The 15,966-nt window shown below is 46.1% G+C and overlaps 1 protein-coding gene across 1 annotated transcript in view; it reads left to right on the forward strand.

Annotated features, from left to right (window-relative positions):
* LOC110538131 (G protein-activated inward rectifier potassium channel 1-like) overlaps positions 1–15,966 on the forward strand; it is a 35,716-nt gene continuing 19,750 nt past the window's right edge. Inside the window, exon 1 of the mRNA XM_021624744.2 lies at positions 1–1,034. Within this exon, the coding sequence (XP_021480419.1) occupies positions 366–1,034 (669 nt within the window). The 5' untranslated portion in view covers positions 1–365. The remainder of the gene's footprint in view (positions 1,035–15,966) is intronic.

Raw genomic sequence — 15,966 nt, forward strand, 5'->3', positions numbered from 1 at the left:
CACACACCACACGGTCTCTCGCTAACTCTCAGTGTGGTCATGTCTGTTCGGGAGACAGTCTACTCCGAGGGCACTCTCACTTTAATCGAAAGCAGAGGGACAGCGAGTGAATAACCATCACCTCCTTATGGCACACCCAACCCATCATATCTTTTCGTGGAAAATGTTAAACTAAAGCCTGTGAGAGTAGGTTAAAAGCTTTTGTAAAGAGTGCACTGTTTAGAGGAGGATACCCAGATCCGTGCGCAGCGCGTTATTGGCCATGGAGACCTTTACGCGCTACAGATAACAAGTCTTTGTGAAACAAAGACAACAAAGTAATGGATCAAAACTGCAAGTGATTTTTTTCATACTCTGATAAAGTTATGGCTGCGCTACGGAGGAAATTTGGGGAGGACTATCAGGTAGTGAATACAAACCGAGACACCACCGCTTTTACCGCACCTGTCAAAAAGAAACGCCAGCGGTTCGTGGAGAAGAACGGTCGTTGCAACGTGCAGCACGGGAACCTCGGCGGGGAGACCAGCCGATACATCTCCGACCTCTTCACCACCTTGGTGGACCTCAAGTGGCGATGGAACTTACTCATCTTTGTTCTGACCTATACAGTAGCATGGCTGGTCATGGCTTCTATGTGGTGGATCATCGCCTACATCAGAGGAGACATAAACCATGGTCACGACTCGTCCTACACCCCCTGCGTTGCCAACGTTTACAACTTCCCCTCCGCTTTCCTATTCTTCATAGAGACCGAGGCCACCATCGGCTACGGCTACCGCTACATAACGGAGAAATGTCCAGAGGGCATCATTCTCTTCTTGTTCCAGTCGCTGCTGGGGTCTATCGTGGACGCCTTTCTGATCGGCTGCATGTTCATTAAAATGTCCCAGCCTAAGAAGCGCGCAGAGACGCTTATGTTTAGCCAGGACTCAGTGATCTCGCAGCGCGACGGGAAACTGTGCCTCATGTTCCGCGTGGGCAACCTGCGAAACAGCCATATGGTGTCTGCGCAGATCAGGTGCAAACTCATAAAGGTAAAGTAAACAAGCATCACCGGGGTATTTAGGCAACTGATCATAAAATGACCCACGGGGATAGTTCTCTACTAAAAGCCTTTGGCGGTAGGGGGAAATTAAACTCCCAGGCATAAAATGCCAAGATGTTGTGTGCTAATGTCATATTTAATGTGCGTAACTAATTAGCATGTATTATATTCGCATTCATTGTTTCACATAACCTATACAGTATGTGCTTCTCCATCACCCCGTCTGCATTTGGGGTCCTACAATGCTGTGACAAACAATCAATTCAACATGAAAGTGGCAAACATAAGAGCAGAAGAAAATGTAATACATGTAATCACGTTGAATAGAGCAAACCTATAGGAGTCTCTCTGCACTATGATAGCAGTTGCATATCAGAGATTTTCATTAATCTTATTTTTCTAAGCTTAATTATAAGCAGGTCTTAGTCCACAGTTTGTGCCTTGTTAAACAACAAAATGGCTTAAGATTGTATTTCGGGTGAGCGATAGACATGTCCAAGACAGGGTCTGATAAGAGAGTGAGAGACAGAGATGGGTTGAGAGAGAGAGAAAGAGAGGGGGCAGCTGAGAAAGAGAGGGAGAGAGAGAGGGAGAGGGAGAGAAATAAAGAGAGGGGGCAGTTGAGAAAGAGAGAGAGAGAGAGAGAGAGAGAGAGGGAGAGAGAGAGAGAGAGAGAGAGAGGGGGAGAGAGAGAGAGAGAGAGAGAGAAAGAGAGGGGGCAACTGAGAGAGAGAGAGAAAGAGAGAGAGGTGGGAGAGACAGAGAGAGAGAAAGAGAGGGGGCAACAGAGAGAGAGAGAGAGAGAGAGAAAGAGAGGGGGCAACTGAGAGAGAGAGAGAGAGAGAGAGAGAGAGGTCTTCAGTGGCGCAGCTACAGCGTGTCCGACATCAGTCACCCTTCAGCCAGTGACATTTAGAAGAGCAGGTGGTTTAACTGCAGGACATGGTAGTGTATCAGTGAGCTGCTCTGACAGAGATCTGGGCTCTCAGGCTGGCGTTTGACAGTTAAAACTCCAGCCATGAAACACACAGGGTGGCGGCAGGGTAGCCTAGTGGTTAGAGCGTTGGACTAGTAACCGGAAGGTTGCGAGTTCAAACCCCTGAGCTGACAAGGTACAAATCTGTCGTTCTGCCCCTGAACAGGCAGTTAACCCACTGTTCCCAGGCCGTCATTGAAAATAAGAATTTGTTCTTAACTGACTTGCCTGGTTAAATAAAGGTAAAATAAAAAATAAAAAAAGAAACAAATCATCATCAGCCATACATGCTGCTCACCCCGATCAAGCATGATGTCAGGTCAGAAGTGGCCCTGGACTTAAGACCCTGGAGTAAAGGAATAAATCATATTTATAGTGCATGTGGAAACACCTTTTATCTTCACTCTCACGCAGGTTAGCCTAGTGGTTAGAGCGGTGGACTAGTAACCAGAAGGTTGCAAGTTCAAACCCCCGAGCTGACAAGGTACAAATCTGTTGTTCTGCCCCTGAACAGGCAGTTAACCCACTGTTCCTAGGCTGTCAATGAAAATACTGACTTGCCTAGTTAGGTTAAACATTTTTTTTTTTTGTACAGTCTGATTTGAATAGGACTTTGTAGAGACACTCTGATATGAAACCAAAGAGAGGCAATAACATTGGTTCTGGGAACACACACACACACACCCTTCTTCCCCCACTGCGAACACATCAGCACATTGAACATACCTCGGGTCAACTTAATAATACATGCATCCAGTGTGGCTGAGAGAGAGAGATTCAGGGAGAACCCCACCACTCTACAGCCACAGCCAGGCAGTCTCCAAAGAGAACAGCCTCCTAGGCACACAGTCAGAACAGACACATTAGATAGCCCCAAGAAGGGTGTTTCTCTGGGATGAACCTCAGCCTCCCAGGCAGACCATATACAGCAGCTGGAGGCGTGCACCACACCTGTGACAAGGTGTGCACGGTTCTCCAAATGGCTGGTCATTTACTGGAGGGCTAGTTTGTTGATTCGTTTAGACTGTGTTATAATTGAATAGGGCTCAAGCACAGACCCAGGCGCCTTCACAATATAAAGCTCCCCTATAGGGTGGGTGTATTTTGAGAGGAAAAAGGAGGACGGGGCACAGACGTCTGTTCAACGTCCATTCAACGTGGAAACAACTTTGATTCAACCAGCGTGTGCCCAGTGTTTGCCCAGTGGTTAGGCTAGGAGAGGCAAACACCGAGATTGCGCCATGAAATATGTGAAGCGCAGGCAGGCGTTTTGAGCACGAGTAAGAAACCCACACTCACTTTTTCTCTCTGACTACAAAGGGGGGGGGGGGGGGGGGGGGGATGAAAGAATAAAACAACATCCCCCTCCTCCTCTCCTGCTCTCTCTTTGAGTTACCATCCATACAACCCACACTGTGCTCTGGGCTCTTTCGTATCGTTGCTCTGCTGTCAGGCTTCACAGCACAGCCCTGTGCTACTTTCACTTCAAAGACCCTTTATCCGGAACAAAAATGTACAAATAAGCCTCCTAGTTTTGGGAAAACACATCTGAAAACAAATGACTCATAAAATTAATCGTATTAAAACAGTTGTAAAAGTTAACATGAATTATAGTCATGAAGAATAAAACATTTCTTCACAGGAATCATGCTATTTTGTAAGTAAATAAATGTGTATATTTTGTCAGTGCAGTACTAGTAGAGGGATGATGGTGCTGCTGTTGAAACGTGCCCCTCTTCCACCTGTTTCCCAACTCACAAACTGTACAGCTTTTTAAATAGTCCTTTCCACCTTCCATTCAGGTATTGACTTGCCATATGTTCATAAATATACACCGTATATTTATATAGAGCACACATCGGTTGGAGAAAAGCAAAGTCCTGATGAACTCCTGTATTCATTCTTCAGTTAAGTCCCATCATTCATACATACATACATATACATACATACATACATACATATACATACATACATACATACATACATACAAACATACATACTGTAGGACTGTGCAGAATGTGTGTACATAGGTGTGTGTGTGTGTGTGTGTGGCAGTGACAGCTGCTCATTTAGAAGCTCATAAATGACAGAGGAGAAGATGGGCAGGCAGTATTGGCAGGACTACTGTTTGGGTTTACAACATGGTGTAGTTAAGGCATCTGGTCCTTGTGCCCACGTCTGTCAGTCACAGTCCACATCTCATTCCAGCCAGGACCGCTCACTTCAATCAAACCCACCAATCGCACAGCCAGCCACAGAACCCACATCCAAAAAGCAGCGGGGCCAATTCTGCAGGCAGTAACCGAGAATACAGGCCTACGCAAAGATTTATTTTATAAGACTTTTGCTGGATGATTTGACTGGCACTGTGAGCTGGCTGAGCCAAGCGACAGTCCAGTCCTAGACGAATGCCAGCTTGATCATTGGTAGCTAGGCTACTTGTTTGTTTTTTTGGAAAGTGTTGTATTGACTAGCGTGGTGTAGCCTCGCGTAATGCAGCGCTGCTGAAGTGGCGTGGCTGATTACTAGAGGAGAGCAGAGAGCAGAAGGGCAATGCTCCATCTCACAGGGCACAGAAACAGACCAATCAGAGCTGTCACAGCCAACAGCCATCCAAACCCAGAGCTGGTGCTGGCAGGGCCAGGCAGACTCTGTAAGCTTTCTAGTGCATCCTGCTGGAACGCTCCTCGCTCTCACACCAAAATATGAGAGAGGCACAGCTGAATGGAGAAAGAGAAGAGAAAAGGCTGTAATATAAAATACAGAGAGAGAGAGAAAAAGAGAGCTAGAAAGAGACAGAGAGAGAGGAAGAGAGAGAGAGAGACAGAGGAAGAGAGAGAGAGAGGAAGAGACAGAGAGAGAGAGAGAGAGAGAGAGCGAGAGACAGAGAGAGAGAGGCAGAGAGAGAGAGAGGAAGAGACAGAGAGAGAGAGAGAGAGAGAGAGGAAGAGACAGAGAGAGAGAGAGATTTGTAATTTCCACTTTGAAATTTCAGAATGTATTTTTCCTTACAAAGAAATGATCAACCCCCAGAATGTCCATGAATTATGTAGCAAACTGTGTCAATGTGGGCGATGTGGTATAGACTAGACAGGCAGGCAGCTACTAGCACTGGGAGATGCAGTTCTAAGTGTGGGCTGTGAAAAGCTGTGAAATCTACAGAGGGTTTAAGGTTGGACTTGCAGACATTGATCCTCAGAGCCTAAATATGGGTGCACACACACACACACACACACACACACACACACACACACACACACACACACACACACACGCACACCACTACATCATCCCATCCAAGGCAGTGGAAGGGTTAACACTACCACCTGGCCTCTCATCCCACATTGTTATCCGAGGCAATAAAGGAAGCCACGCGTGATGTGTGTGTTTGAGGTGTGTGGCAGAGTGTGTTTTATTCCTTATATCACTGCCAGAGACCATGTGACCCGTGAGTGATACAGAAGTGGAATGTGGAAGGCGGAACGCAGATGGACATGGTGTGTCGGTGGAGATACCCTGGAGACAAAAATAAAGCAAGAGCATTTGACTGTAAACCATGATGTTACTCAACAGCTGGAGGTTACAGTACAGTGTACTCACAGAGCCACATTAGGCCAGGCTCTTGTTACCGGTTCTTCAATGTGAATCCCTCTCAGGTTTTCAGTGAACTAGTGGGTGGGCTCTGGCAGCACTGTTACATTAAGCCCTATTTTGGCCATGGCAATTGTGACCGGAGTCCTATTCAACCGTTCCTGTCACAGTCTATGAGCATTACACTGCACATTAAAACACGGTTCAAGACAAGAGACAGAGAGAGCTAACTAGCCTCCAGTTTAGCATTACAGAACAGCCTATTTGAATTTCAGAGTGGATTCTTTTATTTCCAAGAAAACAGTGATTTCCGTTTTCCCTGCGTCTCCTCCTCTTGTGAAGCGCTTCCAAACAACCTCTTTCATTTCCTCAGCAGCCAGTGAACCGGGGACCACTCCAGTACCTAATCAACACATGCACCGTCGCCTGCCTGCCGCTCGGCCTGCCCCCGATTAATGAGAGCTTTGGAAAGACCCAGGCATGGAGTGTGGAGATGACTCGGATGACCAGGCCTCTTTAGGCCTAATCAATTTCATTTAGCGCCTGTCGTCAGCCACGAGTCACTCACTGCGGAGATAAGACTCCAAAGAAGAAAATTCACTGGGTGGACAAAAAAGGACTGAAAGGCGTTTTGAAATGTGTATAAATGGGTGGTTGTTTAGAGTAGTTACTGGAAACACGCACGCACACACACACACACACACACACACACACGTTTGTTTTACCAAACAATTGATTCCCATTCAAAATCCTATTTTCCCTAACCTGTACGCTTACTCTTAACCTAACTCCTAATCCTAATGCTAAACCTAACCCTAACTCCTAACCCTAATGCTAAACCTAACCTCTAACCCTAATCGTAACCTTAATTGTTACCCAAACCAGACAGCAAGTAAAAAGCGGTAGCGCCCAGAACCAATTTGGGCTAAACCACACACAGAAGAACAAAGGCCAACACATGTCCAGTATTCACTGGGCTGTAAACACCTGACAGTAGACATGAACAATATCCCCTCTAAACGCAGAGAGAGATGAGTTTATCATAACACAAACCCCACCGTGCTGCTCATTGAGATTCAGTGTATAGTAAGACAGTGGTGATATTTCCTGGCATCCCAGAGGATGTGTACTGATGCATCATCCCCCTGTTTGGCACCTCAGAGGACTAGACCACAGGCCAATGTCATGGGAAGGTCAGTATCAGGACAGAACAGATCAGATTTTTAAAAATCTAATCAGCTCTGAGATTCGAACCCGCTTGGTTACTGGTCCAACGCCCTTAATCACTAGGCTACCTTTACACAAAGGATTGATATGCCTCCTCCAACCCTAAACCTAACCGCTAAGCCTAAAATAGCCTTTTTCCTCGTGGGGACCAGCGAAATGTTCCCACCTTTCTGAATATTCCTTGTTTTACTATCCTTGGGAGGACTTCTGGTCCCCACAAGGATGGTCCCCACAAGTAAAACAAAAAACAGACACAAATAAGTAACATTCTTAGAATGTTCTCTGAATGTTACTAAAGTGTTCTTGTGGTTTTTATGGGAAGTTTTCTTACCGTTCTCGGAACAATTTGAGAACATGACTTTAAATAGAACCGCGAGGAAACCTGTAGGAGACATTACACTGAAGTACCGAAATTCCCACAGAAGAACGTTGTTTCTTAACATTATCTGAACTATTTGAGAACATTTCCAATGTCAAACCAGTTGAACAACATTGCCATCACATTCCAAAATTGAAATGCAATGTAACCATGTTTGAACTTCTGGGAAACGTTCTATTTAAGTAATGAAATAGCAAGAAAATTATGTTTTTGGGTCAAGTTCTTTAAATGTGCTGCGAATGTTCCAAGCCGTACAACCATCGTGCACCATTCCCAGAAAGTTGTGGCAAAGTTGTGTGCAAAATAACAATACACTGTAGGACAACCAGGACCTCACCAATCTCTAAGAAACATCTGGTTCTCAGAACATTATGTATCAGACCAGCAGTTTGGTGCTGCTTTCTTCTCAAAAGCATCTAGAATTGATGAGTTAAAATGTCCTGTCTGTCTGGTTATGTCAGTGGGAAGGTTGGCGTGTTTGTTTGAACAGAGACAGAGATGTAGAGAGAAAGACTGTGCACCAACAGCTATCTCTGATTCTTCCACTTCACAAAGAGAGTGGAGGAGAGTGCCACAGGCACAGGAAGATTTGCTTGTCAGCGTTTGCGATACAGTCATCCGTCTTTTTAATCTTAACCGACACAGACATCAAGTAAAAAGCGGTAGTGCCCAGAACCAATTTGGTGCTAAACCACACACACAAGAACAATAGCGAACACATGTACAGTATTCACTGGGGCTGTAAACACCTGACAGTAGACATGAACAATATCCCCTCTAAACGCAGAGAGAGATGAGTTTTTCATAACACAAACCCCACCGTGCTGCTCATTGAGATTCAGTGTATAGTAAGACAGTGGTGATATTTCCTGGCATCCCAGAGGATGTTTACTGATGCATCATCCCCTGTTTGGCACCTCAGAGGACTAGACCACAGGCCAATGTCATGGGAAGGTCAGTATCAGACCAGGCTTGACAGAGCAACTTACAGGAGCAATTCGAGTTAAGTGCCTTGCTAAAGGGCACATCAACAGATTTTTAAAAATCTAATCTGCTCTGGGTTTCAAACCAGCAACCTCTTGGTTACTGATCCAACGCCCTTAATTGCTAGGTTACCTTTACACACAGGATTGAGAAGCCTCCTGATTGGGCCAAAGACTGGAAATCATTAGGACACATTTAACCTTGAGGGCAATGAGTTTTTCCTGGCGTTGTGAACTGACTAGGAAAAACTCTGGGCTCTAGATATTAGCCCTTTGAGAAGGAGATCTGTTTGTGGATTTGTAGGCTCGACCCTAATTTATGTGTTCTCTGTCACCCGGCACTGCATGGAAAATGGTCCAGGAACAAAAGGACAATGCCGAAGGACTAGTCAGCCCATCCCCCTCTGAGGGGCCAAAATGTATCTCTCTGTTACAGTAACCAGAGGACTGACTATTGAATGTGATAGAATAATATTGTCTGGTATCTATCTAAAACGTGTTCACTGAGGATAACTCTGATGCTACCTATATGGATGGATGATCTATGTTTTTTTCTTGAATCTGTACAGGGTGAACTCTGAATTACTCTTATGAAATTTATTTTGTCTTCTCATGAATTCTGTCTTGTTTACGTTGGTCTCATCCTCCACACAAGGTATTAGATGCTGTGACACCCTGTAGAGATTGGGCCTTGGTGGTCAGATTACATGGTTAACTTGATATCGTTTCATTGGCCAATGGGGGTTGGTTTTGAGTTGTGAAGGTTACATCAGATGTTAAAAATTAATTGCATTTGTTCTCACTCTTATCCTGTATCCCTTCCATGGAGGAAGGATTGTATGATCAATTCTTATTTCCTAGGTTTCTAGGCCTCTGGCCTAATGGACATTTCTTTGTTCATGCTTTGTCTTCTGAGCTAACTGTATGATCTACAGTACCAGTCAAAAGTTTGGACACACCTACTCATTCAAGGGTTTTACTTTATTCTTACTATTTTCATCATTGTAGAATATTAGTGAAGACATCAAAACTATGAAATAACACATATGGCATCATGTAGTAACCAAAAAATTATAAAACAAATTGTGGATGTCAGGTCATCTGATGCAGCACTCCATCACTCTCCTTCTTGGTCAAATAGCCCTTACACAGCCTGGAGGTGTGTTGGGTCATACTCCTGTAGAAAAACAAATGATAGTCCCACTAAGTGAAAAACAGATGGGATGGCATATCACTGCAGAATGCTGTGGTAGCCATGCTGGTTAAGTGTGCCTTGAATTCTAAATAAATCACAGACAGTGTCACCTGCACAGCACCACCACACCTCCTCCTCCATGCTTCATGATGGGAACCATGCATGCATACGTTTACCTACACTGCATCTCACAAAGACATGGTGTTTGGAACCAAAAATCTTATATTTGGACTCATCAGACCAAAGGACAGATTTCCACCAGCCTAATGTCCATTGCTCGTGTTTCTTGGCATTGCTTTAGTAGTGGTTTCTTTGCAGCAATTTGACCATGAAGGCCTGATTCAAGCAGTCTCCTCTGAAAATTAGATGTTGAGACATGTCTGTTACTTGAACTCTGTGAAATATTTATTTGTGCTGTTGTTTCTGAGGTTGGTAGCTCTTATGAACTTATTCTCTGTGACGGTTTTCTTCTATCTCCTCCTCTGATGAGGAGGTGTAGCAAGGATCGGACCAAAATGCGGCGTAGTTGGTGTTCATGTTCTTCAATAAAGGAAAAACTCAAACATGAACATAATACAAAACAACAAACGTGAGAAAACCTAAACAGCCTATCTGGTGAACAAACAAACACAGAGACAGGAACAATCACCCACAAAACACTCAAAGAATATGGCTGCCTAAATATGGTTCCCAATCAGAGACAACGATAAACACCTGCCTCTGATTGAGAACCACTCTAGACAGCCATAGACCATGGTAGATAACCCTACTAAGCCACAAACCCAATACCTAACAAAACCCCAGGACAAAACACACCACAAAACACACCCCATGTCACACCCTGGCCTGACCAAAATAATAAAGAAAACACAAAATACTAAAGACCAGGGCGTGACAGAACCCCCCCCCCCCCCCCCCCCCAAGGTGCGGACTCCCGACCGCACAACTAAACCCATAGGGGAGGGTCCGGGTGGGCGTCTGTCCACGGTGGCGGCTCCGGCTCAGGACGTGGACCCCACTCCAACCAAGTCTTAGTCCCTTTTCTTCGCGTCCTTAGATAGGCGACCCTCATCGCCGACCTTGGCCTAGTAGTCCTCACCAAGGGCCCCACTGGACTGAGGGGCAGCTCGGGACTGAGGGGTAACTCGGGACTGAGGGGTAACTCGGGACTGAGGGGAAGCTCAGCACTGAGAGGAAGCTCAGCACTGAGAGGAAGCTCAGGCAGGTAGTTGGCTCTGGCAGATCCTGGCTGGCTGGTGGTTCTGGCAGATCCTGGCTGGCTGGCAGTTCTGGCAGATCCTGGCTGACTGGCGGATCCTGGCTGAATGGCGGATCCTGGCTGAATGGCGGATCCTGGCTGAATGGCGGATCCTGGCTGAATGGCGGATCCTGGCTGACTGGCGGATCTGGAAGATCCTGGCTGACTGGCAGCTCTGGCTGCTCCATGCTGACTGGCTGCTCCATGCTGACTGGCTGCTCCATGCTGACTGGCTGCTCCATGCTGACTGGCGACACTGGCCGCTCCATGCTGACTGGCGGCACTGGCCGCTCCATGCTGACTGGCGGCACTGGCCGCTCCATGCTGACTGGCGGCACTGGCCGCTCCATGCTGACTGGCGGCACTGGCCGCTCCATGCTGACTGGCGGCTCTGGCCGCTCCATGCTGACTGGCGGCTCTGGCCGCTCCATGCTGACTGGCGGCACTGGCCGCTCCATGCTGACTGGCGGCACTGGCCGCTCCATGCTGACTGGCGGCACTGGCCGCTCCATGCTGACTGGCGGCTCTGGCCGCTCCATGCTGACTGGCGGCTCTGGCCGCTCCATGCTGACTGGCGGCTCTGGCCGCTCCATGCTGACTGGCGGCTCTGGCCGCTCCATGCTGACTGGCGGCTCTGGCCGCTCCATGCTGACTGGCGGCTCTGGCTGCGGCATCTTGCAGACTGGCAGCTCTGGCGGCATCTTGCAGACTGGCAGCTCTGGCGGCATCCAGGCAGACTGGCAGCTCTGGAGACATCATGCAGCTCTGGCGGCATCCTGCAGACTGGCAGCTCTGGCAGCTCCTTGCAGACTGGCAGCTCCTTGCAGACTGGCAGCTCCGGACAGGCGGGAGACTCCGGCAGCGCTGTAGAAGCAGAAGGCTCTGGCAGCGCTAAACAGGCAGGAGACTCCGGCAGCGCTGTAGAGGAGGAAGGCTCTGACTGCGCTGAACAGGCGGGAGACTCCGGCAGCGCTGTAGAGGAGGAAGGCTCTGGCAGCGCTAGATAGGCGGGAGACTCCGGCAGCGCTGGAGAGGAGGAAGGCTCTGGCAGCGCTGGACAGGCGAGGCGCACTGTAGGCCTGATGCGTGGTGCTGGCACTGGTGGTACTGGGCCGAGAACACGCACAGGAAGCCAGGTGCGGGGAGCTGCCACCGGAGGGCTGATGCGTGGAGCTCTTGAGCACCGAGCCTGCCCAACCTTACCTGGTTGAATGCTCCCGGTCGCCCTGCCAGTGCGGCGAGGTGGAATAGCCCGCACTGGGTTATGCAGGCGAACCGGAGACACCGAGCGCAAGGCTGGTGCCATGTAAGCTGGCCCAAGGAGACGCACTGGAGACCAGATGCGTAGAGCCGGCTTCATGACACTTGGCTCGATGCTTACTCTAGCCCGGCCGATACGCACTGGAGACACCGTGCGCACCACAGCATAACACGGTGCCTGCCCGGTCTCTCTAGCGCCCCGGTAAGCACAGGAAGTTTGCGCAGGTCTCCTACCTGGCGTAGCCATACTCCCTCTGAGCCCCGCCCAATACATTTTTGGGGCTGACTCTCGGGCTTCCATCCGCGTCGCCGTGCTGCCTCCTCATACCAGCGCCTCTCCGCTTTCGCCGCCTCCAGTTCTTCTTTCGGGCGGCGATATTCTCCAGGCTGTGCCCAGGGTCCTTTTCCGTCCAATATCTCCTCCCAAGTCCAGAAGTCCTGTGATCGCTGCTCCTCCTGCCGCTGCCTGTCACCACGCCGCTTGGTCCTGTTGTGGTGGGTGATTCTGTAACGGTTTTCTTCTATCTCCTCCTCTGATGAGGAGGTGTAGCAAGGATCAGACCAAAATGCAGCGTAGTTGGTGTTCATGTTCTTTAATAAAGGAAAAACTCAAACATGAACATAATACAAAACAACAAACGTGAGAAAACCTAAACAGCCTATCTGGTGAACAAACAAACACAGAGACAGGAACAATCACCCACAAAACACTCAAAGAATATGGCTGCCTAAATATGGTTCCCAATCAGAGACAACAATAAACACCTGCCTCTGATTGAGAACCACTCTAGACAGCCATAGACTATGGTAGATAACCCTACTAAGCCACAAACCCAATACCTAACAAAACCCCAGGACAAAACACACCACATACAAAAACCCATGTCACACCCTGGCCTGACCAAAATAATAAAGAAAACACAAAATACTAAGACCAGGGCGTGACATTCTCTGCAGCAGATGTAACTCAGTCTTCCTGTCCTGTGGCGGACCTCATGAGAGCCAGTTTCATCATAGCGCTTGATGGTTTTTGCAACTGCACTTGGAGAAACTTTCAAAGTTCTTGAAATTTTGGGGATTGACTGACCTTCATGTCTTAAAGTAATGATGGACTGTAATTTTTCTTGGATTATTTGAGCTGTTCTTGGACTTGGTCTTTTACCAAATAGGGCTAACTTCTGTATACCACCCCTACCTTGTCACAACACAACTGATTGTCTCAAACACATTAAGAAAATCCACAAATTAACTTTTAACAAGGCACACTTGTTAATTGAAATGCATTCCAGGTGACTACCTCATGAATCTGGTTGAGAGAATGCGTAGAGTGTGCAAAGCTGTTGTCAAGGCAAAGGGTGGCTACCTTGAAGAATCTGAAATATATTTTGATTTGTTTAATACTTTTTTGGTTACTACATGATTCCATATGTGTTATTTCATAGTTTCGATATCTTCACAATTAGTAATAGTAAAAAGTAAGAATAACCCTTGAATATTATATTTTTGTTCAGTATGGATAAGGATATAGACCTTTTTGAGTTAAGCAAATCTTGTATTCATGAGCTGGCTCGAAAGCTGATCAAGAAAGATAAGAATGGTCATAATTATTTTCGGACAACATTATTTAGAGTAAGAGCTGACGCTTTTGAAGCCGCAATGTAAAGTGTTAAAAAAAGAGTGTCAAGACATTGGAGCATTCAGGCACTCGTAACGTTTCAGATACCGATAATGGTGTTGGCTTTACAGACAACTGAGGAGAGTCCAGCCACACTCCAAAACGCATGTTATGCTGCCCTCATATTCAAACTCCTAGCTGCTGTCGCACTCCTCATAGACTAGCGAGTCCATTTAGGGCAGCAGCTGCTCCTATTTCAGTCATTAGGACATTTACAAACAATGCAGAAGCAGTCTCATGTTGCGCAGGGTAATAATATGCAGTGAGACCATCTCTCACTTAAATGATATTGGACCATTTCCACCATGGTGAGAACGGGTGAAGACCCAGTACAATGCGTATATTCTTGAAATGCGAGATGTATGGCAATTACTTTTGCTTTCAACTCTAAGTGAAAAACAAACTTGCTCGCTCTTCGGGGTCCATCTCATGCGGACTGGACTAGGTTCCTGGCTTGTAGGCAGGGCACAAGAGAACATTTTGAACAGTACGCAGAGAGGCTGTGGGGGGGGGGGGGTCCTGTAGATAACACATTTCAAGGAATTATTACATGGGCCAGCACACTAAACAGTGAGTACTTGTACTTGTACTCACTGCAAACGAACAGGACTTGTAGTGAAAACTTGTTGGGATCTGGGGAGGGGTCCCATCGAAGTATTGGAACCTTGAATTTGGGATTCCACCTTACTTTATGCATCTTAAACTAGACATAGAGCAAATGTTTCAGACCTGGATAGCACTTGTCTGTAGCCTACACAGGAACCACACCTGTTAGCATTCTCACATACAATTGCAACATTGTTTCAATAATATATAGACATTTTCTCCCACCTCTGGTATGTAAAAGCTTTTTTGAGGCCTTGCTCAAAATTCATTCTGTGGCAGCACAATGACTAAATTATATACTGTATGTGAGGATTAAACTCAAAATGCAGTAGCCTGGAGCTCAGACGTTCAGACTAACTGTAATTCTAACATAGCCGGTAGACTGCTACAATGTAGTCTCAAACATATGTTTAGAATATTTAACCATTTTATTCTTGTGTGGTAATCAGTAATCTTGTGTGGTAATCAGTTGTGTTAGATAATAATATAGTGATAATCAATCATTTTCTCTTTATTTAGCCATCTTACATATAATGGCTTATTTGTTCATCAAAAATTGTGACTAACTCACCACAGGTTAATGAGAAGGGTGTGCTTGAAAGGAAGCACATAACTCTGCAATGTTCGGTTTATTTGGAGAGAGTCTCAGTCTTAAATAATTTTCCACACACAGTCTGTGCCTGTATTTAGTTTTTATGCTAGTGAGGGCCGGGAATCCACTCTCACATAGGTACGTGGTTGCAAGAAACTCTGAGCACAGCCCAATCCAGAAATCTGGCAGTGGCTTCTGATTAAATTACATTTTCACAGAACCGCTTGTTGCAATTTCGATGAGGCTCTCTTGTTCAGATATCGGTAAGTGGACTGGAGGCAGGGCATGAAAGGAATAACAAATCCAGTTGTTTGTGTTGTCCGTTTCGGGAATGTACAGTGGCTTGAAAAAGTATTCACCCCCTAGGCATTTTTCCTATTTTGTTGCCTTACAACCCTGGAATTAAAATTAAAAATGTATTATTATTCTTCTTATTATTAATATAATTTAATTTACACAACATGCCTATCACTTTTAAGATGCAAAATATTTGTTATTGTGAAACAAACAAGAAATGTGATTGGATGTTAATTATTTGACTAGGCTACCTGAATTTCACATTGTTTGGATCGGTGGCAGCTAGTAGGCCGGTGACGATGACCGCCGAGCACCGCCCGAACAGGGAGAGGAGCTACCTTCGGGGGAAGTCGTGACAATTACGATGAACGCTAGATAGTTTAATTGCATTTTTGACAGTGAAACGAGGCTACTCATGCGTGAATAAAACCTCACCCAAATGTATAGCCCCATTGGAAAATAGAAATGTATGTATACATACATACACTACCGTTAAAACATTTGGGGTCACTTAGAAATGTCCTTGTTTTTTAAAGAAAAGCACATTTTTTGTTCATTAAAATAACATAAAATTGATCAGAAATACAATGTAGACATTGTTCATGTTGTAAATGGCTATTGTAGCTGGAAACGGCTGATTTTCTATGGAATACCTACGTACATAGGACGTACAGAGGCCCATTATCAGCACCCATCACTACTGTGTTCCAATGGCACGTTGTGTTAGTTAATCCAAGTTTATCATTTTAAAAGGCTAATTTATCATTAGAAAACCCTTTTGCAATTATGTTAGCACAGCTGAAAACTGTTGTACTGATTTAAGAAGCAATACATCTGGCCTTCTTTAGACTAGTTGAGTATCTGGAGCATCAGCATTTGTGG

The sequence above is a fragment of the Oncorhynchus mykiss genome, chromosome 12, assembly GCF_013265735.2.
Source record: "Oncorhynchus mykiss isolate Arlee chromosome 12, USDA_OmykA_1.1, whole genome shotgun sequence".
NCBI lineage: Eukaryota > Metazoa > Chordata > Actinopteri > Salmoniformes > Salmonidae > Oncorhynchus > Oncorhynchus mykiss.